The 25,853-nt window shown below is 44.0% G+C and overlaps 1 protein-coding gene across 1 annotated transcript in view; it reads right to left on the reverse strand.

Moving 5' to 3' along the window:
• SPATA13 (spermatogenesis associated 13) overlaps positions 1-25,853 on the reverse strand; it is a 79,999-nt gene that overhangs the window by 3,700 nt on the left and 50,446 nt on the right. The window contains exons 5-11 of the mRNA XM_049778453.1: positions 18,825-18,961; positions 17,387-17,566; positions 16,944-17,126; positions 13,179-13,358; positions 10,200-10,432; positions 4,870-4,999; positions 3,551-3,923 (exon numbers count right to left, since the gene is read on the reverse strand). Of these exons, the coding sequence (XP_049634410.1) occupies positions 3,551-3,923; positions 4,870-4,999; positions 10,200-10,432; positions 13,179-13,358; positions 16,944-17,126; positions 17,387-17,566; positions 18,825-18,961 (1,416 nt within the window). The remainder of the gene's footprint in view (positions 1-3,550; positions 3,924-4,869; positions 5,000-10,199; positions 10,433-13,178; positions 13,359-16,943; positions 17,127-17,386; positions 17,567-18,824; positions 18,962-25,853) is intronic.

Consider the following 25,853-nt stretch of genomic DNA (forward strand, 5'->3'; position numbering starts at 1 on the left):
CACTTAGCCAGGAGTAACCCCTGAGCATCAAATGGGTGTAGCCCAAAAAACAAAAACAAAACAAGCAAAAAAAAAAAACAAAAAAAGGGGCCGGAGAGATAGCATGGAGGTAAGGCGTTTGCCTTTCATGCAGGAGGTCATCGGTTCGAATCCCGGCGCCCCATATGGTCCCCCGTGCCTGCCAGGAGCAATTTCTGAGCCTGGAGCCAGGAATAACCCCTGAGCACTGCCGGGTGTGACCCAAAAACCACAAAAAAAAAAAAAAAAAAAAAAAAAAAAAGAAATGTACTTTGTGCCAGAAATATAGAAAACATGGCATGAGCTTCAAGTCTGCTGTAGAGGCTAGAGCAGTGACACTGTGGGAGTCTTATAGAGAAAGGGGCAAGCACAAAGGCTCAAGGAGATGAGTCTTCAGAGGAACCAGGGACAGATGTGAAGAGTCCACATGGACAGAGAAAAGGCAGGCTTCTTCACGCATATGGATCCCCACCTGTGGGAAGGCTGTGTACATATACTCTTAATGATCCCTCTGCCTTCATAGACTTTGCCTCTGGCATGGTCTCTGGCCTCCAACATCTTTATATCGCTAGGCCTGGTCCTCAAGACTTTTTCAGTCTCCACAGTGTCTAGTCAGCTCCACACCGCTCCAGAATCTGTTTCCTCCTCCTCTGTGCCTGCCTAGCTTATGGCACAGTATCCAACATCGCCTGCATGAATACTAGAGTCTCTATCCTATTTCACATTTGCACCAGATCAGGCTGACTGGTTTTAGGCATGTAATACACACACACACACACACACACACACACACACACACACACACACACACGAACATGCATGCCCTCACAGACATGCACACATACAGGTTTACAGGCATGCAAACATACACACAGGTACAAGGGCACACATATGCACACATGTATGCAAGTACATAGTACGCACACATATGGGCACACACATCTTTCCTTCAGATCTTCTCATGGAACAGAGTGACAGAGTACTTAAAATGCCCTCTATCTGGGTCCACATCACATCAGCTATCTTTTTCTCTGTCTCCCTGGTTCTCCCTCCCTCCCTCCCTCCCTCCCTCCCTCCCTCCCTCCCTCCCTCCCTCCCTCCCTCCCTTCCTTTCTTTCTCTTTCTCTTTTTTTCTCTCTCTTTCTTTTGCTTTCTTCTTTCTTTCTTTCTTTCTTTCTTTCTTTCTTTCTTTCTTTCTTTCTTTCTTTCTTTCTTTCTTTCTTTCTTTCTTTCTTTCTTTCTTTCTTTCTTTCTTTCTTTCTTTCCTTTCTTTCTTTCTTTCTTTTTCTTTCTCTCTCTCTCTTTCTCTTTCTTTCCTTCCTTCCTTTCCCTCCTTCCCTTCCTTCCTTCCTTCCTTCCTTTCTCTCCCTCTCTCCCTCCCTCCCTCCCTCCCTCCTTCCTTCCTTCCTTCCTTCCTTCCTTCCTTCCTTCCTTCCTTCCTTCCTTCCTTCCTTCCTTCCTTCCTTCCTTCCTTCCTTCCTTCCTTCCTTCCTTCCTTCCTCTTCTCCTTCCTCCCTCCCTGCTTCACTCACTTCCTTCTTCCCTTTCTTCCTTCCCTCCTTCCCTACCTCCCACTTGGTAGTATCCAGGGCTTACTCCTGTCTCTGTGTTCAAGGATCATTCCTGGTAGCTGTGGTGCTGGGAATCAGATCCTAGTTGGCTGCATAGAAGACAAGTAAGTGCTTTGTACCTTGAGATGGCACCTGCTGCATTTTAAATATGTTTATCTGCAAATATGGCCCCAGAGATGTGCCTTAGTTTAATAGCAGCAATATGGGAGTTGTTAAAATGTCTTTCCTTGGGGCCGGAGAGATAGCATGGAAGTAGGGCATTTGCCTTGCATGCAGAAGAACGGTGGCTCGAATCCTGGCATCCCATAAGGTCCCCCAAGCCTGCCAGGAGCGATTTCTGAGCGTAGAGCCAGGGGTAACCCCTGAGAACTGCCAGGTGTGACCCCCAAAACATCCCTGAAAACAAAACAAAAAAAAGTCTTTCCTCATCAAGAATACTTCTGCTAAGGGCTGCTGGAGCAATAGCAGAATGGATATGGCATTTGCCTTGCACATGGCCAACCCGGGTTTAATCCCTGGCATTAAATAGTCTGCCAAGGGGCTAGAGAGATAGCATGGAGGTAAGGTGTTTGCCTTGCATGCAGAAGGATGGTGGTTTGAATCCCAGCATCCCATATGGTCCCCCGAGCCTGCCAAGAGCAATTTCTGAGCATAGAGCCAGGAGTAACCTCTAAGTGGTGCCGGGTGTGACCCAAAAACCAAAATAAAAGAAAAAAAACAAAGTATGCCAAGCCTGCCAGGTGTAATTTCTAAGTTCACAACCAGGAGTAACCCCTGAATGCCACCATGTGTGTTCCCCAATAATAATTAATATTTGCAGATAGACACTGTGTGAAGAGAGTTGTCTGCCTTGAAAGCTGAGGTACTACCTATAGATAGCTACATTAGCCTGGGGGATGTCTAAGTTTTACCTAACTGTATGTGAAAACCCATGAGATCTCTTATTTCAGAGCAGACCCCTGAGGAAAATGGCCTGGGGCAACATGACACACACTCATTCTAACATCCTAAGAACTGGACAGGCAGGAAGGAAAAACAGGAGTAAGTGCAGGTCTGGCAAGAGTGCAAACAAGGCAGGCTCTCATCAGCCTCACCAAGTATGGGCAAACAGAGAAATGCACATGGAAGGGCAGCAGCTTTCAAGAGCCTAAAACTCAGGGTTGAAGAGGAAGCTCAAGGAAGCAACATCTGTATTTTTCACAGCCTGTGTTAATATTCACAGTGCTTGGGGTCACTTCTATTAGTAGTTAGGGAACCAGGTCTCCTGCATGCAAAGTACATGCTCCAGCCAATTGAGTCATCTTCCAGTACTAGGATGGTTTCATTTTATTCAATTCAATTTTACTTTATTTTGGTTTCTGGTCCCACCTTGTAGTACTTGCAGTAAGGTATCTGGTGTTGGGGATGGAACTGGGGCTGCAAGGTAATCTCTTTGTTCTATCTCTCTAGCCCTTGCATGATTTAAAAGCTACTTGACCATAGCGTACAAGTGGCAAAACACCAGAAACCCCCATTTCCAACTCTGTAACATGAATCTGAACACATCCAAAGCAGGAGATGGAGCTGTACAAAGCACAAAGGTAGGGTTGGAGAGATAGCATTGAGGTAGGGCATTTGCCTTGCATGCAGAAGGACAGTAATTCGAATCCCGGCATTCCATATGGTCCCCTGAGGCTGCCAGGAGCGATTTCTGAGTGTAGAGCTCAGTAACCCCTGAGCAATGCTGGATGTGATCCAAAGCCAAAAAAATAAATAAATAAAAAACAAAAATAAACAAATAAAACAAAAGTCCCAAAACAAATAAACCAAAAAATCCCACAAAGCATAAAGGTATCGTAGTGCTGGCAATAAAAACAAAACTATCTCAGGCTATCTGAGTAATGTGGCCAGCATTGGCAGTTGCATATGGAGGCTTAATCTTTATAGTAGAAGCCTAAGGCTAGAAATGAGATGCCACTCACCCATCTCCTGGTCCTCCTGCACCCTCCTCCGCTCATCCTCACAGGCCTGCAGCCACCGGGCCTTGTCTTCTGGCTTCCTGGCACAGAATAGATGTGCCTCCTCGGTGGTTTTGCTGACAAGCTTGAATGCATTTTTCACACTGAGGTTCCAGTCCTTGTCACGCCCATCCTCCAGGTTCACCAGCTGCATCTGGTCCATGTCAGTGCGGCCTCGGTAATAAAGCATGTCTCTGCGCAGCACATCCTTCTTGCATGACACCAGCTGGTGGTCAAACAGAAAAAAAGTCCGCTGCTGGTTCTTGCCTTGCTTGGTGATTCTGGTTAACTCCCCTGAGTGGATCAATTCTGAGCTTCGGTCTAGGATATCCAGCCCCTGAAAAAAGAGAAACACGTATTCAGATCTTCCCATTCTTATTCCTGAATATCAGATACCACAGAGATGCAGAATTATCTGACTATTTTCTAGTTTCCTGGGGCCCTTCACAAATAGACAAGGCCTACAAAAGCACTCACAACTAGTTTACTGCTCTGTGGTGTTGAACTTTTTCTTTTGTTGCAACTAACAGGACCATATTACAGTGCTTCTATCTCTGTCCTATTTAACAGAAAGATTGGCTGAAAAAACTTGGATTATGGAACTGGAGAGAGGGCTGAAAGGCGGCTGGTCAGACAGTTCCTGGCTCTGGGATCACTCCTTGTGGTGCTGAGGCAAGAGCAAGAGCAAGAGCCTTGCTTGCCGCACTGTTTCTCTGTATATTCAAAATTCTTATTTTCTTTTTTGTTTGTTTGTTTGTTTTGTTTTTGGGCCACACCCGGCGGTGCTCAGGGGTTACTCCTGGCTGTCTGCTCAGAAATAGCTCCTCGCAGGCACAGGGGACCATATGGAACACCGGGATTCGAACCAACCACCTTTGGTCCTGAATCGGCTGCTTGCAAGGCAAACGCCGCTGTGCTATCTCTCCAGGCCCCCAAAATTCATATTTTCTAGCTCATTCAGATTCAAGCGCAGGCAATGATCAAGTGCAGAGTCCATGATCTTATCACAGTATGATCTGTACTTTCAATATTCTCCAGTTACTTTGGAGCTTATTTAGCAGGAGAGATAAAGCCTAAGCAATAAATTAAATAGACACTCCAGAGTTTCATGCTGCACGTAGGAGGTGAAAGACTAAGCATTATATGCAATAGTATGTCTCAGTATATCTCTACTATTAAAGGCAAGAACGTAAAGTCTTAACCACAGATGTTAGAATGTCATCTCCCTGGAGCAGATGGAGGAGAGGGCATGAACAGTGTTCTAACAGGGAATTCCCACTTACCTCCCAGCCCACAATGGACACCTGCCATCGTGCAATCTTGTCTATACTTTCCAGCTTGCGTTTGCGCTCATTGATCAGACAGGCTACTTTCTTCATGGCCTCGTATGCTGCCTTTATATTGCTGTAATCACTACAAAGCAGGTGATCATTTTAACCATACAACACACAACTTATAAAGCAAGACAGACCATATAACACACTCCCAAGCCTGGTTTGCATCCTGACAGTCTAGACAAAGTGGCATTTAAGGAACAGTCTTTGTTTTTATCATCATGCCTGTCCATGAATCAAATACAGTATGCGGAGCTGACCTAATGCAATCTGGAATTCTTTGAAACAAGACTGTTTTTATTCATTTCCCAGAAATCACAATGAATGAAAGTAAATGCCACAAGAAATATGTTTGGTCACAGTAACAATGGGTTATTTTCAATGATAAGTAAGAGTTCAGATTGTGGATTTAATTTTGTTACCACTCGTTTTGTTTTATAACTTACTTTAATTCATACTAACCACTTGAGAGTATTTATTCTGAGTTTCATTTTACATGACTGAAGAGAGTATAACATAGAATTCTGATCTGGCAAATTATGTAAAAGCTAACACAGCATTCACTTTATCAAAAAATTCATCCTGATTTTTGGTACTTTCCATGAACTATAGTCCCCTGGCCCTAAGCCTTTCACAAAGAAAGATATCAGGAAAATAGAACCTGAGGTTCTGAGCTATACACAGGCTAGAACGGAGCAAGTCTACAATAGGAAATTTTACACTCAAGTTTTGCTCAGAATTAATAACTTGGGGATACCCTGAGCAGTCATGCAGATGAAGAGATACATTTCTAGTTTCTTGCTAGACAAGAGTCTTGTCTCTTAGTGGCAATGAATCAGAGCTTTACTGCATAGCCGGGAACAAAAAGCCTGAAAAGTAGAATCTCCTATTTATTCACTGAAATACAACAGTACTCAGCTCCTGAGAAGTCCCAGGGTATTTCCCATTGTTTTCAATTAGGCCTATTCACACTCATAAAAAAAACGTAAAAATGAAAGTGATGCAGTGGGACTGCCAAAATAAAGAGATCAAACCTCAAGTCTCCATCAGTGAAGAAAGTGCACCAAATAGTCTACTTTTCCCTACAGGTTTTCTATGAGCATCCAGAAAAGAGAGAGTAGAATATTCTAAAAATTTGCGTAAGAGTTTAAGTAAATGCCTTTAAGAAATGTTTTGAAGGGCCGAAGCGATAGCACAGTGGTGCCTTACACGCGGCCAACACAGGACAGATCCAGGTTCGAATCCTGGCATCCCATAAGGTCCCCGAGTCCGCCAGGAGTGACATGGCCAGGAGTAAATCCTGAATGACCCTGGGTGTGACCCAAAAACCAAAAACCGAAAAAAAATAAAAAGAAATATTTGAGGGCCCGACGATAGCATGGTGGTAGGGTGTTTGCCTTGCATGCAGATGATTCGAACAGACGCTGGTTTGAATCCTGACATCCCAGACGGTCCCCCGTGCCTGCCAGGAGTGACTTCTGAGCGCAGATCCAGGAGTAACCCCTGAGAGCTGCTGGGTATGAACCAAAACCAAAAAATAAATTTTTTTTGAGTGAGTGCTGCAATTAATAATGGAATACATACATCCTTTTGAATGCATGTTTTTATGCTCTGGGCATAGAAACCCAGAAGTAGAATTGCTAGGCCATATGATAGCTCAGATCTAACTTTACTGAGGACTCTCTATACTGTTTTCCAGAGGATTTGAACCAGACAACATTTACATCAGCAATGGATGAGAGTTTCTTTTCACCACATCCTGTCAACAGAGATTGTTCCCACTATTTTTAATATGTGCTTTCTCCACTGGTGTCAAAAAATCATCTTAATTTGGATTTCCCTAATGGTAAGTGATGATGAATACCTTTTCAAGTACCTATTGGCCATCACCTAATTCCTCTGAGAAGTTTCTGCTCATTTTCTTTCTCCATTTTTTGATGGAGATTTAAAATTTTTTTTGTTTTTGTTCATCTTTGTAAATACTTTGGTTTTCAATGTTCTTGTTCTCGAACTATACCTGGCAAAACCCAGAGGTCACTCCTAACTCAGCACTCTGCACTCCGAACTCCATACTGCTGGTGATGCTCAGGGGACCATCTGGAATGCCAGGAATTGAACCCAGATTGTTGTTTGTAAGACAAGCACCTTACCTGCTGTACTATTTCTCTGCCCCATCTTTATTAATATTTTGCTATTTTGCATATCTTGGCTATCAATTCTTTATATGATGTGCTGAATGCAAATATATTTAACTCAGCTAAGATATGGAATCAAGCTAGTTGACCTATGAAAGATGAATGGATTTTTGTTGTTGTTGTTGTTGTTGTTTTGGGCCACACCCGGCCTCGCTCAGGAGTTACTCCTGACTGCACTTAGAAATCATTTCTGGCTGGCTTGGGGGACCATAATGGGATGACAGGAATCGAACCCAGGTTTGTTTTGGGTCGGCCACATGCAAGGCAAAAATGCTCTGCCACTGTGCTATCTCTCTGACCCAGATGAATGGATTTCGAAGATATAACACACACACACACACACACACACACACACACACACACACGCAAGGCAAATGCTCTGCCACTGTGCTATCTCTCTGACCCAGATGAATGGATTTAGAAGATATAATACACACACACACACACACACACACACACACACACACACACTAAAATACTATGCAGCTACAAAGAAAGATGAAAGCATTCAAATTTGCTGCAACCTCGATCAAGGTGGAGGATAAGGTAAGTGAAGTAAACCAGAATATGAACAGATACAGAATGATCTCACTTATCTTAAATATAAGTGACTGAGTGAAGAAATGCAAAGTAGTAAAGGGGTGGATACGTAGTTCACTCTTGATACTAGAGACACATAGAGGAGAAGAAAAGGAAAGAAATGCTTGGTAGGGGAGAATATGAGAAAGGAAAGTAATGGGGAGCAGAAATGAGAAGCCTTGGTTATATTGATAATGTGAAAGAGTGGTAGAGCTATCTATCCAAAGTACTGCTTCAACAACACTGAAAGTATCAAATCTAAACTACAACCAATCAAGTTTATAATTAAAATGTGCCTATCAAATGGCAGGCTGGGGGAATAAGAGAATGGGGGCTGAGGGCTGGAGGAAACGGGAACATTGGTTGGGAGGAAGTTGACCCTAGAGGTGAGATTGAGATTGGTGCTAGAATATTCTACACCTAAAACAACTATCAATAATTTTGTAAATCACAGTTCTTTCATTAAATTAAAAAAATTTAAGAAAATTTTGAAATAATCTTTGAGAGAGAATTTGAAGAGACTGTGCAGCTTCTATCCAAACTCACCATCCTGGATTATATCAGCCTGTGTACTTCTTAATATTCTTATTTTCTCTGGTTAGACCTTAATAATATCTTTTTAAAATATATTTCTCCCAAATTTGTGATCTCTTAACTTTGCAAGTTTCTCTTTACCAAATTTTGATTATCTTTCATATGAAGGAAAGGAAAAATCTATTACCGTATTTTCTGGCGTATAAGACTTTTGAAACAAAAAGAAGTCAACAGAAAATCGGGGGTCGTCTTATACGCTGAGTATATCCCGAAAAATGTTTCAATATGCTGCTAAACGAAAATTGTCTGAATTTTACCACAAAACGAATTTTCCAACTCAATCCTGCACCAATCATTGCAAGGCTGCTCGGACCGCCTCTCTAACTCAGCCAATCCAAGCAGGCTTTTTATACATACAAATTAGACAATGTTCTGGACCTGAATCTACACTGTAAAAAGCCTGCTCAGATTGGCCAGAGTCAGAGAGGAAGTCTATTACAGTATAACCTTTGAACCTTTGCTTGTTGTGATTGGCTCACTGTGGTACATACAGTTACAGCACAGGAACGTTCTGTCTGATACAGCGAATATAGGCCTAAACCTATGTTTTAACTGCAAAATTAGGGGGTCGCCTTATACGCCCAGTTGTCTTATTCACTGGCAAATACGGTAGTTCTTTCTTTTTATATTTCAGTGGATTTCTTTACTAACACCCTATCTAAGCTCCACTGTTCAGCTTTTTCTTTCCACCTTCTCACGGAATCATGAAAAGATTTCTTTTTCAAGCTCTGCTTCTCCACAGGAGTTCAGTGGCCAAAAGGATAGAAAAACCATATGTTCATGCTCCCCAGGAACAGACAGAAAAGATTTGGCACTCTCAGGGCAATGAGTTAATTATTAGAAGCCAGAACTGCAATTTTTCTCAGTGAATGCCCTTCGAACATGAACACCATGGACAAAGGTAGATCGTCATCATTCAATAGGAAGCTTTAACCAAGAGCCTATCCTGGCCAGTGTCCCCACTTGCACCAAGTAATGGACTAACTTAAAGGCACCAAGAGTTGGGTCCAGCTATCATAATACTTCCTTGCATAGTGGCCCATTAGTATGCATGTATCTCTGAGGTCTGAGAGGTGGGCCCACCTCCCCACACCAATAGCAACTGCTTCTGCGCATACAGAAGGATATACTGCAAGGGTATACTGGCTTACTAGAGTAAGCCAGGGATTACTTCTTGCAAGGCCAAGCTTTTGGCACAAGATTCCAAAGGGAGATGCAGCCCTTAAAGAATTATGGTCAAAGCTTACCATATGGTAAAAGGCTTATGGAGACAGCAAGCAGCTTGGCTAAGCAAAAAATGCCTGGGATCAGAAAAAGCTTGCCATAATGTGTGTCTTCCATGCTCACCTCCAGTATGTCACACTTTGCTCTTTCAGCAATCATGCCTTGTATGTTCCTACCCTTTCTACAGAGTACCCTGTGACATAGAGAACAATAATGCTCTGGAGTGTTTCTGTGAAACAGATAAAAATTGAAGGAAAGATAATTATTCTGTAGCTATATTCACATCAGTCTACTGATTTTCCTTAAAGTTTCCTTAACACCAAGGCTGTTTTATAAATATATTAAGATATATTTTATAAATTATCACTACAAACAAAACCCTGTAATAAAGATCCTGATGTGCTTAAAACAGGTTCAAGGATCCAGCATTGCTTGGTTGCTGCAGTGGCCAGGATAACCTGGGTCAGCCCAGGAATCCTTGAGGAAAGGGGTTGAGATGCCACATGATGTTAGGGTCCAACTGGGACTGAACACATGTAAGACATCCATTGTCACATCCAGAACTGTCTCAGAGGCCCTTACTCATCCAGATGCCTTTTGAGGGCCCAGTCCACTGCCCAGTCTCAAGAGCTCACAATTTACACCCCACTTATCCCATGGGCACCCTGGCCACCACTGTGCATGCACCTGTGTTCCTGTGGTGTGTATTTGAGCAGCTCAGCTAGCTGTAGTGGGTACTTGCATATCTTCTGCACAGGCGTGAGCAGGAAGCCATCGATAGCGATGTCAATCATTTGCTGGAGCAGGCGGCAGGCCTCAAAAAAGTGTCGGTAGCGGCCCTGTTTCATGAGTCCAGCCAGTTCGGAGCAGGCTCGGGGGTGGTTGTTGCAGTATTCAGAGTAGACGGCGAAGCCCTCTTGCTGCAGGGGGAGAAAGCACGACTCATCAGGACAGAACTGCGGCTGAAGAGGTCGTTCCAAGAAGTCACTGAGGGGTTAGGAAATGGACATGGGCCATTCTAGAACACTGCTCTGTGCTCGTCAAGCCTGGGTGAGAATAAGTGTTCTGCAGGTAAGAAGGGCCCCACAGTCTGAGGACAGGCTGACGGGACAGGCCAAAGGAGTAGGGAAGAGGCAGCACTCTGAGTGGTTGTGTGGCAGGGGGAGGGGCAGCTCAGGACTCTACCAGATCACCTTTGCTAGTGTGCCTCCACCCTATCCCAACATTTTTCTTTCTCTTACATTCATGACCTACCTTTGGGAGAGACAATTCACATTCCTCCTCCTTTTAGAAGTGGCTCCCAAATCGTTGCCACTGTTGTCCACTCCTCCCTCTTCAAGTACCAATGACAACATTTTGCTGACACCATCCTGCACCCCTACCTCAAGGCTCTCATGCTACTTTTGCCACTCCTGAAACAATCTTCATCTCTGCATCTCCCTCTGCTTCTGTCTGGGCATCTCTCTGAGCTCCCAAGGCCATTGTAGCTCTCCATTCTGTCACATCCTGTTTCTGGATCCACAGTAACACATGTGCCAGCCAAGCATCCCTGGAAAGCAGGTCTCCTTGTGACCTGTCATCCACCAAAACTCAGGATCTACAGATAGAGGACCCACTGCTGCTTCCCTGCTCCTTTGGCCTAGTCCAGTCAGCCTGTCCTGAGAAATGCCTGTTTCTACAAATCCCTCCATCCTAAGCCCAGCCCAGGCTCACAGCAAAAGGTGGCAGCAGCAGCAGGGGCAAGTTTCTCCATAGGAGGAACACTGGCCTGAGCCTTTGCCTTCATCAGCCCATGCCATGCTCTGCAGCTCCACTTGAGCTGATCTCCGAGTCTTGTCTTAGAGAGAACCTTCTGCTCTGGCCAAGTACCAAGTGGGCCCAGGTCACTGTACCTAGGATCCCTCTAGGGACAGTATACCTCCAGCATATTCCCATCTCCTTCCCCACTTCGGGCCAAACCCTCCATCTCTGTGCCCCTAAAACACTCTGGGTGAAATTTCAGCAAGGGATGTCTAGCAAGTGTAATGATCATCAGACTGGTCATTCTCAAAGCTTGTCTTTAAGCACTGGGATTAGAAACATCAGCATTATCCTCTGGACCTTCTACTGTACTTACCCTCCCCCAAAGCCCTCGATTCACTCCTGGGTTCACACTTATAAGAGCTGACATGAGTCCAGGAATCACTGGGCTTTGCTTCCACATCTGTGGAATGGGGGGTGGGGTGAGGATGTAATCTTGATGACCACAAGGAAGGAAACAAGCTTAACTACTTCACTACAGCCTAGGAACTGAAATAAGTGTATCCTGCTAAGCAGGATCAAAATATGACTGGCAAAATTCCAGACATAACCTTGAGTTCACTAAATATACATAAGATGTAAGGAAACAGTGTTACCTCTCATTTAAGGAAAGCACGCACCAGATGTGGTTTTTTCCTTCCCTGGTGCAGTGCCTTCCTCCAAAAGAATTATTTGCCAAAAGGCCCGCTTAGCAAAGTCAATCATTTGACCCTTTGCGTGGATCATTGGCGGTAATTCCAACATGGCTGTAACATTACATTTTCTCTCTATTTGGCCACTATAGAAATCCAGCCTCAGCTCTCCTACAGACAAAGAAATGTCAGTACCAAAAGCCCGCCAAAAGTTCCCTGCTGGCTAGTTCGTATAACCTGGTGCCAACAGCTTGTTTTTCTGAGTCTAGCTCTATGATGGTAAACAATTATTTCCGTCCCCCCTAAAATCTATTTTGCGGCTACTACATAGACATCATAAATCTCTCTCTCTCTCTTTCCTCCTGGTATCTTGAAAAACCTGCTTTTTACTAAACCAAAAACATCTCTAGTTCTGGTTTCACTGCCCTCCAGCAGAGTTCTCTCTCACCTGAAGAATGGTCTTTTAATATGTAAATTTTAGGCTTGGTCCCTCATTGTACTTTCTCCTGAACATCTCCCACTCTTTTGTTCTCTCTGAAGACACCCTGCATTCCAGAAACTGTGCTTAAAATGTCATCGGCTGAAAAATAAATTTGTCTTTCGTCTCTTGGACGTGAGTCCCCATACAATGCATTTTGTGTGGTCTCATTTATTTCATATTTGTCCACTCGTGCTCCCGCTTCTCTCCCCGTGAAGGGGTCCCAGTCTCCACGAGGATTCTGCTTAGCAACGCAACATGTCTGCAGCAAAACAGCTCCAAGGCATGAGCTCATTCTTTGCAAGCAAAAGCGACAGGTTCAATCCCTGGCACCACATATGAGCTCCGATCATAGCTGGCCCTGAGCCCAGCTGTAACCAGAAACAAAAAACATTGTGGTGAGTTTTTAGTTTTTTCTTTTTTGCTTATTGAAGTTCACATCTGGCTGTACTCAGGGATCACACCTGGCAGGCTCGAAGGACCACAGATCAAACCTGGGTCCACAGCATGCAAGTAGGTAGCTACCTTCAAATAGCTATCTACTATTGTTCCAGCCCCAAAATGATACTTTTTGGTAAAATGAACTTAGAGGTAAAGAATCAAATTCATCAAGTGGCGAGCAGCTCCTCCAGCCATGGGAAACTGGTGGAGCCAACCAGGAGGAACAATGCAGAAAGACCTGTTGCTATTTTTTAGTGGAGAAACATTTCAAGATACTTGACGGGGCTATTCATAGAGAAGAGGCGAAGGACATACATGCTGCAGGAAGCAGGATCCTATTTCACTCAAATGAGGCTCCTCTTTATTGTACTGTTTCTCAAGGTCTTTCAGAAACTTTCTCTGGAACTTGTAAATATCTTCGATGTTTCCAAAAATGATGGCTAACTGTGCCACAGTGAACATTCCCGTGTGCTTGCGACACTGTCGAATATAACCCTAAAGGGAAAAAAGATAAAAATTGAGAAATATGGGAATTCATAACAACTGTTTATTTATAAAATACAGGTTTTGGGGGAGGTTCAAAGTTTTGGAGTGGACCTTAATAATTTTTTTTTTTTTTGGGAGGGAGCACACCTGTTAATACTCAAGAGGTATACCTGGCTCTGCACACAGAAATTACTCCTTAAGGTACTATATGGGATGCTAGGGAATATAGGGAATCTAGGTATGCTGTGTGCAAGAAAAGCTCTTTGCCTGCTATACTAATGCTCTGTCACCCCCCCCAAATTATTTTAACCTCTCAGTTCACACTGATGTTATATGTCCATGACTATAATATACACCCAAAATAGTTTCAAGGGAAGGAAGGATTGAGGGAGGAAGAAAAGAAAAAAAGAAAGAAAGGATGGAAGAAAGGAAGAAAATAATAAAGGAAGGAGAGAGGAAGGGAAGGAAAAAGGGGCTAATATCGAAGATATATAAGGTACTGACAGAACTTAACAAAAAAAAATCTAACCCCATCCAAAAATGGGGAGAAGAAATGAATAGACAATTCTTCAAAGAAGAAATACAAATGACCAAAAGGCACATGAAAAATGTTCCACATCACTAATCATCAGGGAGATACAAATCAAAACAAATATGAGGTACCATCTTATATCAGAGATTGGCACACATCACAAAGAACAAAGAACAATCAGTGCTGGTGGGGATGTGGAGAGAAGGGAACTCTCATTCACTGCTGGTGGGAATGCCATCTAGTCTAGAGTCCCTTTAGTGCTTGTGGGCAATCTGTATGCAACATGTTGCTGGCACTATAGTCTGAAAATTAATGGGATAGGAAATAGGATCAAATGAGAGGTAATAATTACCACAAGTCAGCATCATGTAATTAAACAGCCTAGTCTGAAGGCATGGTAAAACATACCTCAGTGTCAGAAGGTCTAGTCCATGGTAGAACTCTTGCCACAAAGAGTAGATAGTGCAGTTAGAGTAGAGAAAGGACTACTCAGATAATATGTGGAAATGATCACTCTAGACAATAACGGGTTTTGAAAGGAGGTAAAGTGATATGCACAATACCCCTTCAGTATAATACGGCAAACCACAGTGCCTTAAATGAAAAAAGGAAGAGAGAAAGAAGAAACAAATGTCTGCCACAGAGGTGAAGGATGGGAGGGAAATTGGGGACTCGGTAGTGGGAAATGTGTTAGAGCATTGTACAACTTAAACATAATCATGAACAATATTGTAACTATGTATCTTGTGGTGATTTAATTAAAATATTAATTAGGAGGGGCCGGAGAGATAGCATGGAGGTAAGGCATTTGCCTTACATGCAGAAGATCGGTGGTTCAAATCCCGGCATCCCATACAGTCCCCCAAGCCTGCCAAGAGTGATTTCTGAGCATAGAGCCAGGAGTAACCCCTGAGCGCTGCCGGGTGTGACCCAAAAACCAAAAAAAAATTAATTAGGAGGGCTGGAGCAAGAGTACAACCAGTAGGGTGCTTGCCTTGCACATGGACAATCTGGGTTCAATCTCTAGGATCATATATGGTTCCCTCAGACTGCCCGGAGTGATTCCTGAGTACAGAACCATAACTCCTGAGCATCACTATGTGTGGCCCCAAAACAAAAAATTAATTAAAAACATAACATACTCAAGTTTTTAGATAGAATTTTATCAGGAAAAAGCTCAGGGGACAGGCTTGGGGTCAGAGGACAGGTCTGGTTTTTGGTCTCTTTCAGCCTTGGTTTCCTCACCTGTAATTGGTCAGAATGGATCTACATAGTAAGTGTGTTGTATCATTGAATGGTTAGTTTTCACGTTTTATTTTATATTTTTCTTGTGCATCCCCCTTAGTTGCTGCTACTGTGAAATCCCAAGGATACTAGGTTGTAGGTCTTGCTGGGCTCTGTACACTTTTCTAGCACAGGCAGTCTGGGACACATGCTGAGCTGCCAGGACTGTGTGGTAGGCATGCGACAGAGCTAAAGCTCCACCACTGACTCTCTCCTGGGCCATACGATTATTTTTATTGCCTCCAGATGCTACTTTGTAGGAAATGACTAACCCTATTAGTTAGAGAGGACAACACAGTTGGCACAAACTAAGTACTGTGTGCATCTGTCTGGCTAACCAACTATAGAATTGGTAGTTTGTTTGAGCAATGACTTTGTCTAAAGCTGAGAGTGACAAGATGTAGTCATAGCCAGGACAACGTTGATGGTCAGATTAGTAGACAACAGTATCATGGAATGCTTGAACCAAGTCCACAGAAACCAAACACCCAAAATACTGTGGGACTGTGGAGTCACAGACTATGGGCTGAGCATAAAGTCTGGGTTCATAATCCCCAGGGAATATAGGCCAAGGAATAACCCCTGAGCATGACCCCCAAACCACAAATCAAACAAAAAAGTATTGTGAGGGAAATTATATGTATTGCTGAGCAGACTATCATAAGACTATGCATGAGTTTGGCTATCAATGAATACAATTGATGCTTTGCTCAATGACTCAGGAACTCATCTGTGAATTCATGATCACACATAGTCAGTTGAAGATGATGACAAGTCTTTGATTCTGTGTAGTCAGTGGGTGGCCTTACTGGGTACTGTCTTAGTGAACACTGCTGAGGAAAGAGAGCTGGTGGGAAGGGAGACAGAGACGGAGAGAGTGTGAGGGTAAGAGGAGAAAAGGGAGGGAGACAGAATGAGAGCAAGACAGAGTGTGAGAGATAAAGTGGAAAAGAAAATGAGAGAATGAAAGGACAAATTGACAGTGATATGAGATGAGAGAGAGGAAGGGGGAGACAGAGACTGAGGGAGAAGAAAGATAGTGAGAGTGAATGTGCGAAGGTTAGAGTGAGCATGAGAATACATATAAAGGGGCCCGGATAGATAGCACAGTGGTGTTTGCCTTGCAAGCAGCCGATCCAGGACCTAAGGTGGTTGGTTCGAATCCCGGTGTCCCATATGGTCCTCCGTGACTGCCAGGAGCTATTTCTGAGCAGACAGCCAGGAGTAACCCCTGAGCACTGCCGAGTGTGGCCCAAAAACCAAAAAAAAAAAAAAAAAAAAAAAAGAATACATATAAAGGAGAAAGAGTGACAGTACCGTGGCATGGGTGTTTGCCTGGCACAATTACCAGATTTTGTCCCTGGCATCCTATGTGGTCCCTTGAGCCTTGCCTAGGATTGAGCTCACCCCTGTTCACTGTTCACAAAAATACATAAGTGAGAGAAATCAGCTACCCTTGAAGGACTGGCTGCCTTGAAGGACTGTTTGTTTTTATTTTTGTTTTTGGACCACACCCAGTGGTGCTCAGGGGTTACTCCTTGCTATCTGCTCAGAAATAGCTCCTGGCAGGCACGGGGGACCATATGGGATGCCGGGATTTGAACCAACCACCTTTGGTCCTGGGACAGCTGCTTGCAAGGCAAACGCCGCTGTGCTATCTCTCCGGCCCCACAGCCACTATATTTTAATAAGGGGGTCGGTCTGGGGAAAACCTGGGGTGGAGAGAACAAGGAGCTCTAAGGATGGGACCGGAGTCAGCTCAGAAGCATAGGTCTCACCTCGCAGATGTCCCTGAGGTGCTTGATGTATACACGCTCAGTATTCATGATCTCCTGCACCACATTGGCCCGCATCTGCCGCTTGCTCTCGGGATGCACATGGTGGGACTTGCCACCAGCCTCCTGCTCTTCACCCTGGGAACTGACTGAGTTCTCTGACAGCTCCTCCTGGTTGACACGCAACTGTGGGGAGGACAGGGAGATAATTCCTAGGGAAGCAGTAGGTGGTGCAGCCCATCCCTGTATCTTCACACGCCAGGAAGGCAGCCTGGCCTATCACCCTGAATCTACAGAGCTATGCCTTGCCCAAGGCAAGTAACTAGTTTCCCCTCCACCAGTCTAATTCTAAGTGATTTGGTGAATATGATGGTTAAGAACCAGTGCTGACATGAAACCATCCCACTGTCCACACTGGTGCCTGTGAGAAATAGCAATTGCCTTACTCTGACGAAGCTGGCAGGAAACCAGGCCTCCTTGTCCTCATTCCGGCCCCACCACCAGTCCTTGTTAGAAGCTTCCAGAACCTGGATGACATCTCCTGCCTTGAAGCCCAGTTCCTGGTCCTCCATGGTTACATGGTCCCAGAGGGCTTCTGCGAAGACCACGCTGCCATCACTGATCAGCTGGAATGAAGCGAAGAGTGTGATCAGGACGAAGAGAAAGTAAGGGAGGGAGGCTGAGGGGAAGTGCCTGGTTCCCCTGCTCTCACTGAGGACATTGCTCAAGATTCTTTTATGAAGTGCAGAAAGACACAAGGAAATGTAGGGCAAACAAAACTGCTCTAAACAGAAACCCCAAGGCCACTTTAAAATGTGTTAAAAGGAGCCAAAGAGATAGTGCAGAAGTTAAGGCTCTTGCACGAGGCTGACCTGGTTAGAGTCCAGTGGGAAAAGGACTGCAAAGGTCCCCCAAATTCTAAAGGAAATGATCTCTGAGCACTCAGCCTGGAGTAAACATGAAGACAGCCAGGTATAGCTTCAAAACACAAGACAAAACTTCAGACTAGGTCCAGAGCTAAATTGTGTGTGTGTGTGTGTGTGTGTGTGTGTGTGTGTGTGAGAGAGAGAGAGAGAGAGAGAGAGAGAGAGAGAGAGAGAGAGAGAGAGAGAGAGAGAGAGAGAGAGAGAGTGAGTGTGTGTTTTAGCATGAGGATCACAAGTAAAGTTGATGGTGCTCAGAGGATCATGAGGTGCTGGGGATCAAACTGAAGCTTCTGCTTTTAGAATGGTTTCCTTGAAAAGGGCTATTGATGAGGGGTTGCAAAAACTTCCTGAATGGCAACGAGAAACAGTGGTTAGATCCAGTTCTACCACTTTGCACCAACTCAGAGTATTTGTTAGAATAAGAATGATGTCTCTGGGCCCGGGGAGATAGCACAGCAGCGTTTGCCTTGCAAGCAGCCGATCCAGGACCAAAGGTGGTTGGTTCGAATCCCGGTGTCCCATATGGTCCCCCGTGCCTGCCAGGAGCTATTTCTGAGCAGATAGCCAGGAGTAACCCGTGAGCACTGCCGGGTGTGACCCAAAAACCAAAAAAAAAAAAAAAAAAAAAAAGAATGGTGTCTCTGACCTGTCTTCCTGCATCTTGAGTTTCACGAATACCAACATCAGGGATAGTATTTCACACACTGGTGCACCCCATCCAACTGTCTCTAATGGCTCTCTAATCTGTTTTTAATCATTTGGATGAGTTTTAGCAATCTAGAAATTTCAACTACACATACTGTCCCTGAGAATGTCAGAATCCAGATAAAATAAGTCTTTCTAATCTGAGATCAAGCTTGTAGCAAACATTTAGTAAAACAGGACAAAGCAGTGCTAGCCACTGAACATGGGGATGGGCGGGGGGGGGGGGGGCTACAGGGGGCAGGGACCTGCATACCTCATTGACTGCCAGCTGTTCCCCGCCTGGTGGCAAGAATCGGTGATTGCCCTGTCGAAGGTCTTCATAGCTGTCATCCTCCTCACTGCCATTGTCATCCACTAGGGCAGAGGACTCAGTGCCTCCTTCTGAAGAAACTTTAAGAAAGAAACCCCACGTTATTTTTTAAAGAGATAGACACACTTGTCACTGTCTGCTTGTTTTCTTGTTGTTGTTGTTTTCTTTTCCTCTTTTTCTTTTTCCCTTTTCTCCTTTAAAATTGATACTGATGATGGAGCCGGCGAGATAGCATGGAGGTAAGGCATTTGCCTTCCATGCAGAAGGAAGGTGGTTCGAATCCCATATGGTCCTCTGTGCCTGCCAGGGGTGATTTCTGAGTGTAGAGCCAGGAGTAACCCCTGAGCGCTGCTCTGTGTGACTCCCCCTCAAAAAAACCTGATACTAATGGATTCTAGACAGATGTCTCACCCCTCCCAACATACCCCCCCCTTTTTTTCCAATAGAACCAGAGGGCTTGAATCATCTTGTTTTACCTCATAAGTGGAGGGGGGGGAAAGGTGGATGATACCAGGAGCAAATAGTCATATGAATATTGAGTGGAAATTAAAAAAAAAAAAAAAGATCAGACCCAAACACCAAACTCAAAGCCATCAACAACAGAATCAAGATACCCCAATCTACCCCCAAGATAGGGGCGATTTCTGAGCACATAGCCAGGAGTAACCCCTGAGCATCAAAGGGGTGTGGCTCAAAAACCAAAAAAAAAAAAAAAAAGATACCCCAATCTACATCAAGTTATATACAAAAGGGACTGGCTATACTAGCAGTCCAGGGTACAAAGAGGAGAGGTATAATATGCATGCCTGGAACAGAGGTGGAGGGAGGACAACAATGGTGGTGGGAATGGTCCTAATTCGGTCACTTAGTACCTTAAATATAAATATAACTGTAAAAGACTTGTAAATCATATTGATCACAATAAAAAAATCATGGGGAAAAAAAAGATAGACACAGCTTCCAAACATTGCTGCAAATGACAACTGAACTTAGAACACATACTAAAGAAAGGCAAACCAATTATTAATTGTTTTAGTCACACCTGGTATTGCTAAAGGCTTTATCTTGGTTCTCTGCTTAGAGATCACTCATGGTGTAGCTTGGGGGTGCTGGAGATGAAACCTAGGGTGGCCATGTGCTTTACTCATTATACTACTGCTCCGGCCCTAAAGACAGGCAATGTTTTTATCCTGTTCAGAGTAAGAAATCAGTAAAAGCATGACTGGTTTGTTGCATGATATATTCAAAGACACTGGTGAAAAATTTCAAGCAGAAGCTACATAGATAGCTACATAGAGTTAAGAAGAGAAGGGCACATTCCAGGGTGGAGTCTCAATATCATTCAGTTGTTATTTTGTGAACTGAATAAAATCTATGATTCAGTGGCAAAGCTGTGCTTTGGATCATATAACAAAAAAAGTGGATATTATTAAAGACATGCCAAATTTGTCAGGAAAAATTAAAAAAAAATTATTTAAACAAGTGCCCTGCTTCTACCTTGGACCTATAGCCATTCACTAGTTTAAAAACAAAAGGTCCCAGCAGCCTTGTCAGTGCAAATGTAGTTATTCTGACTGCTGGAAAGTGCCAGGAATCACAGAACATCTTGACAAATAGGCCAAGAAAGTTAGATGAAGAATTTCTGCATAGTACTGGGGAGAAGTTCAGAATTTCTCCTCAGTACTGTTCTCACCAAGGTCAACATGTTGCTAAGCAGAATGCAAATTAGAAAAAGAATATCTGGGGCCGGAGAGATAGCATGGAGGTAAGGCGTTTGCCTTTCATGCAGGAGGTCATCGGTTCGAATCCTGGCGTCCCATATGGTCCCAGTGCCTGCCAGGAGCAATTTCTGAGCCTGGAGCCAGGAATAACCCCTGAGCACTGCCGGGTGTGACCCAAAAACCACACACACACACAAAAAAAGAATATCTATAAGGGGCCTGAGAAAGGCTTCCTGCAGGGGTGTTTGAAGAGCTCTGGGAAAGGAACAGATTGTGGTATGAAACTTTCACATCAGTACTTGAAGGAGAAAAGATAAATCTGAGGTGGGGGAGGTGGGGTAAATGGGTGCCATCGGGGGCTGGGGGGGGTGTATCAAGAAAGCGTTGGTCTGCAGGATTCCCTTTCAGAGGTCAAGGCTGAATTACTGGCCAAAGCCTCTGTGGGAGCAGCATGAGGAAGGCAGCTTCCGCTTTAGAATGCCACCTCCTGCTACTGTACAAACCATTTTCATCCTGAGTATACAGCAAGAAAGTAAAGCATTTGCTTTGTGCATGGTCACATGGGTTTCATCTCTGGTACCATATAGGGTCCTTAAGCTCATCAGGACTGATTTGTGAGCACAGAGCCAGGAATAAGCATGAACCTGAGTAAAACAGGGTGTGCCACACCTCCACCCTTCCTCCTCAAAAAAAATACCCTTTCCAGAAAATCAGATGAATGGCTGAGTCAAACCTCTGGCATCCTTGCTAGCTAGATGCCGTAGGCGTGCTGCGTCCACAGCAAGACCTTAGTGGGGTCCGTAAACCCTCAGTGTGGGGTCAACACATCTCTGGCAGGAGTGCGACAAATTTAATCTTCAGGCAAGGGGGTATATAAAGGGAAAAAGAAGCAGTCATAATATGAAAAGAATATGCAATGAACATTGTTTGATTTTAGAACAAATACACATAGCTTTAGGTGGTTTGTAATGTTAGAATAGAATAGATTTCAGTTAGGAGTTAGATAAAAGGAAGACTGACTTCTTACATATCAAAGAAGTTCCTGGCCCTAGGTGTCATTACTGATGTAAATTAAGGGATAGCAGGAAAATCCTGGTTTACTCCTGATAACAAATATTCTTTTTTTTTTGGGGGGGGGGCCACACCCGACGGTGCTCAGGGGTTACTCCTGGCTGTCTGCTCAGAAATAGCTCCTGGCAGGCATGGGGGACCATATGGGACCCCGGGATTCGAACCAACCACCTTAGGTCCTGGATCGGCTGCTTGCAAGGCAAACACCACTGTGCTATCTCTCCGGGCCCCTAACAAATATTCTTTTTTTTTTTTTTTTTTTTGGTTTTTTGTTTTTGGGCCACACCCGGCGGTGCTCAGGGGTTGCTCCTGGCTGTCTGCTCAGAAATAACTCCTGGCAGGCACAGGGGACCATATGGGACACCGGGATTCGAACCAACCACCTTTGGTCCTGGATCGGCTGCTTGCAAGGCAAACGCCGCTGTGCTATCTCTCCGGGCCCTAACAAATATTCTTAACCTGAGGGAAATAGTATTCTAGCTAGGGGTTAAGACCCACTTCTTATGATCTGGTAATAGAAAGAGAATAACACTAAAGAAAGGGATACATAATTATACCTAGTAAAATAGCCTAATTCTACACTGACCAAACCTGTTTGTAAGCAGGTATTCAAAGTGACAGGGAGAGTCCCCAAGGCAGAAATCATCTGCTGTTGATGCTCAAAGGCAGGGAGAGAAGACCATTGTCTTGAAGATGCTATGTTTTGACTTGACCTTCAGAAGTAAAAAGCCTGACAGAAAGAGAGGTAGCTAGCTGGGCTTTCAGTTGCAAATATACTAAGCAAGCAGGGAACTTCTAGCAGCTTGCTTTTGGTACTGAAATTTCTTTGTGAGTGTAAAAAAGTTAAGGCTGAATTTCTGTAGTAGAAAAGGAGACAAAAATAAAATAAATAAAAGTAAAGTGATATATAATGTCACAGCAATGTCAGAAATATAGCCAGTAATCCACGCAAGGGTCAATGACTTCTCCAATGGGCCTTCTGGCAGATATTTCTTGGGAGGAAAATTAGGCACTGCACCAGAAAAGCCAAAAGCCACGTCTGGTGCGTGCTTCCTTTTGCGGGTAGTGACAGCTAGATTCAAAGTAGAGTTGGTGGTGATCTGGAAATCTCTAAAGCATGAGGAGAGAGAACCAGAGTGAAGCCAGGGAGGCCCTGTGGGAAGGCCAAGGACTGAATGATGCCAGTAGTCTCTGAGATAGCTGTTTTCAGTAACTCTGCCTTTGCACTGCCTTCCAGAGGATCATGACTGGGCAACCCATGGGGTTTGCAAGTGACAGTATATGTACATGTATATGTGTGAGGCTGTGTGTTAGTGCATAGTGTGAGTGTGTAGCAGTGTGTACATAAAAAGAGAAAGTATATAAGTACATCTGTCCTACATAAACAGAGAGGTATCCAAACCTCTCTCTCAAGAACCTCTTCTGAGAGCAGAGTGGTGACCATTTCTATGACCCGAGCTGTGGATGTGAGTGGGTGATGAACAATTGGGTTGTCCATTCTGAGATGTCAGGCCTATGTCTGGGAAAATCAGGATGATGGAGACTGAACGGGAGGTGTATTACTTCCACCTTCAAAGCTGTGGGCAGGGTTTTGCAGGCAGAGCAGGGGGTCGCCCAGGCAAGTGCCCAGCCAAGTGCACTCCCTACTGTATACATGCACAATGTTGTGCATGTGTTATGAGTGTACATCTGTGCTGTATAGTGTGCATGTGTGTTCTGTAAGTGCTTTGTGTGCACATGAGCATTTTGTATTGTGCACATGCATTGTGTGCAGAGTCTGGAAAATAAATACAAACTCTTGCTTACACCCAGGAGTTTGTTGTGAAATACAGAGTAGATGACAGTGAAGTTAAAACTTTCTCTAACCATAGGACTGGAATAATGGCGCAGTGGTAGGGAATTTGCCTTGCACACAGCTGACCCAGGATGGACAGTGGTTTGATCCCCCGGCATCCCATATGGTCTCCCAAGCCAGGAGTGATTTCTGAGCACATAGCCAAGAGTAACCCCTGAGCATCACTGGGTGTGGCCCCAAAACAAACGAACAAAAACTTTCTGTAACCAGGTGACTTTCTCTTCTTTGCTAGGCTGGACTTGAATGATCCAGCCCAGTTCACTGAGGGCACTTCTTAAGAGGTGAGCTGTCCCCACACCCAAGAAGGGCAGAACTTGATTCCATTGTGACTTTCTCTGCTCTGCTCCACTGGACCTTGAACCATTCAGCCCAGAAGTTCCCTGAGGGTACTTCTTCAGAGGTGAGCTATTCCCACCTACCAAGGGAGCAGCAGCCACTCCTTGCATCTCAGCCAGGCACATCTCCTAGCCAATGAATCCTAGCACAACATGAAGAAAACACCACACTATAAATGTGTCAATGGCAAAACACGAAGAACACCACACTACAGTGTGTCAATGGGGAAACAACGCAGGCCAACACCATGCACAGAGAATGAAAATGGCAACTATGATGATCAGAAAAGTCCCAAACACTTATTTAGCCTTTCAGATAGGGAGTTTAGAGAAGAAATATGGAGGATGTTCAAGGAATTCAAAGAAAGCATGGAATGAGCTGAACGAACTACAAATAAGATCAAGATGATACGAAAATAGAAATCAGAAAACTCCAAACTGAAATAACAGGTCTGAAAAATTTAATAGGTGAAATGAAAACCTCACTGGAAGCCTCTCCAAACAAAATAACAGCAGCTGAGGATCGAATCAGTGAGCTAAAAGATGATATGCATAACAACTCCATATTGGAAAAGAGCCTTAACACAAATGATCAGACAATGGAATAAATCCGCAAAAAATGTGAATAGATGAAAACAGAAGTCTCCGAGAGACTCAACAAGAACAACGTAAAAATCATTGGAGTACCAGAAACCCAGGAAGAAAATCCCCAAGAAGAATCAACATTCAATGACATCATTGCAGAGAAACTCCCAGAAATAAATACTGCATGGAACCAAATCCTGCATGCCCAAAGAATACCAGCTAAAAGTGATGCGAAGGATTCGAAGACATAGCCTAGTCACAATGATGAATCCCATAGATAGGGAAGAATACTGAAAGATCAAAAAGGAAAAGTACATTCAAAGGAGCATGCTTAAGGTTTACAGCAGATCTGTCACAATAAACCCTCAAGGCCAAAAGGCAGTGGTGAAATATAGTGACAAAATGTAATGAAATGAATGCTTCACCTAGAATACTGCACCCAGCCAGTCTCATGTTCAGGTTTGAAGGAACTATACATAGCTTCATAGATAAATAGCAGCTCAGATATCTTACAGGCTCAAAATCAGCCTGAAAGGGGAAATTGAACTAATTTTAAGATAGGGCAGACCAAGACACATACCAAAGTCCTACATAAAGTTGATACTAAACCCCATGACAATTATCTCTCTCAATGTCAATGGACAAAATGCACCAGTTAAGAGACACAGAGTGGGTTCAGAGCGACAGTGGTAGGGTTTTGCCTTGCATGGCGCTTGTCTAAGACAATCCTTGGTTCAATCCCCCAGCGTCCCATATGGTCCCCCTAGCCAGGATCGATTTCTGAGCGTACAGTCAGAAGTAACCCCATAGTGTCAGAGGGCGTGCCCCCCCAAATAAATAAAAACAGAGTTACAGAGTAGCAAAATAATCAAAAAGCTGACTCCAACATTCTGCTTCCAAAAAGAAATACACACCTGAATAGGCAGAACAAGCATACACTCAAAATCAAGGTTGGAGGAAAATCTTCCAAGCAAACAATACCTGTAAAAAATCTGGAATGGCCACATTAATATCAGATGACAAACTTTTGACTTAGAAAAGTTATAAGGGGGGCTGGCGAGGTGGCACTAGAGGTAAGGTGTCTGCCTTGCAAGCGCTAGCCAAGGAAGGACTGCAGTTTGATCCCCCAGCGTCCCATATGGTCCCTCCAAGCCAGGGGGAAGTTCTGAGCACTTAGTCAGGAGTAACCCCTGAGCATCAAATGGATGTGGCCCGAAAAACCAAAAAAAATAAAAATAAAAAAAGTTATAAGGGACAAAGTTGAACATTTTGTATTGATCAAGGAATATATACAACAGGAAGAAATCACATTCCTAAATCTATACACACCCAATGAGATCAGCAAAATATTTAATACAATTGTTGACAAATCTAAAAGAAGACATCAATAGCAACATAATAATAG

This window comes from Suncus etruscus, chromosome 8 (genome assembly GCF_024139225.1).
Source record: "Suncus etruscus isolate mSunEtr1 chromosome 8, mSunEtr1.pri.cur, whole genome shotgun sequence".
Classification (NCBI taxonomy): domain Eukaryota; kingdom Metazoa; phylum Chordata; class Mammalia; order Eulipotyphla; family Soricidae; genus Suncus; species Suncus etruscus.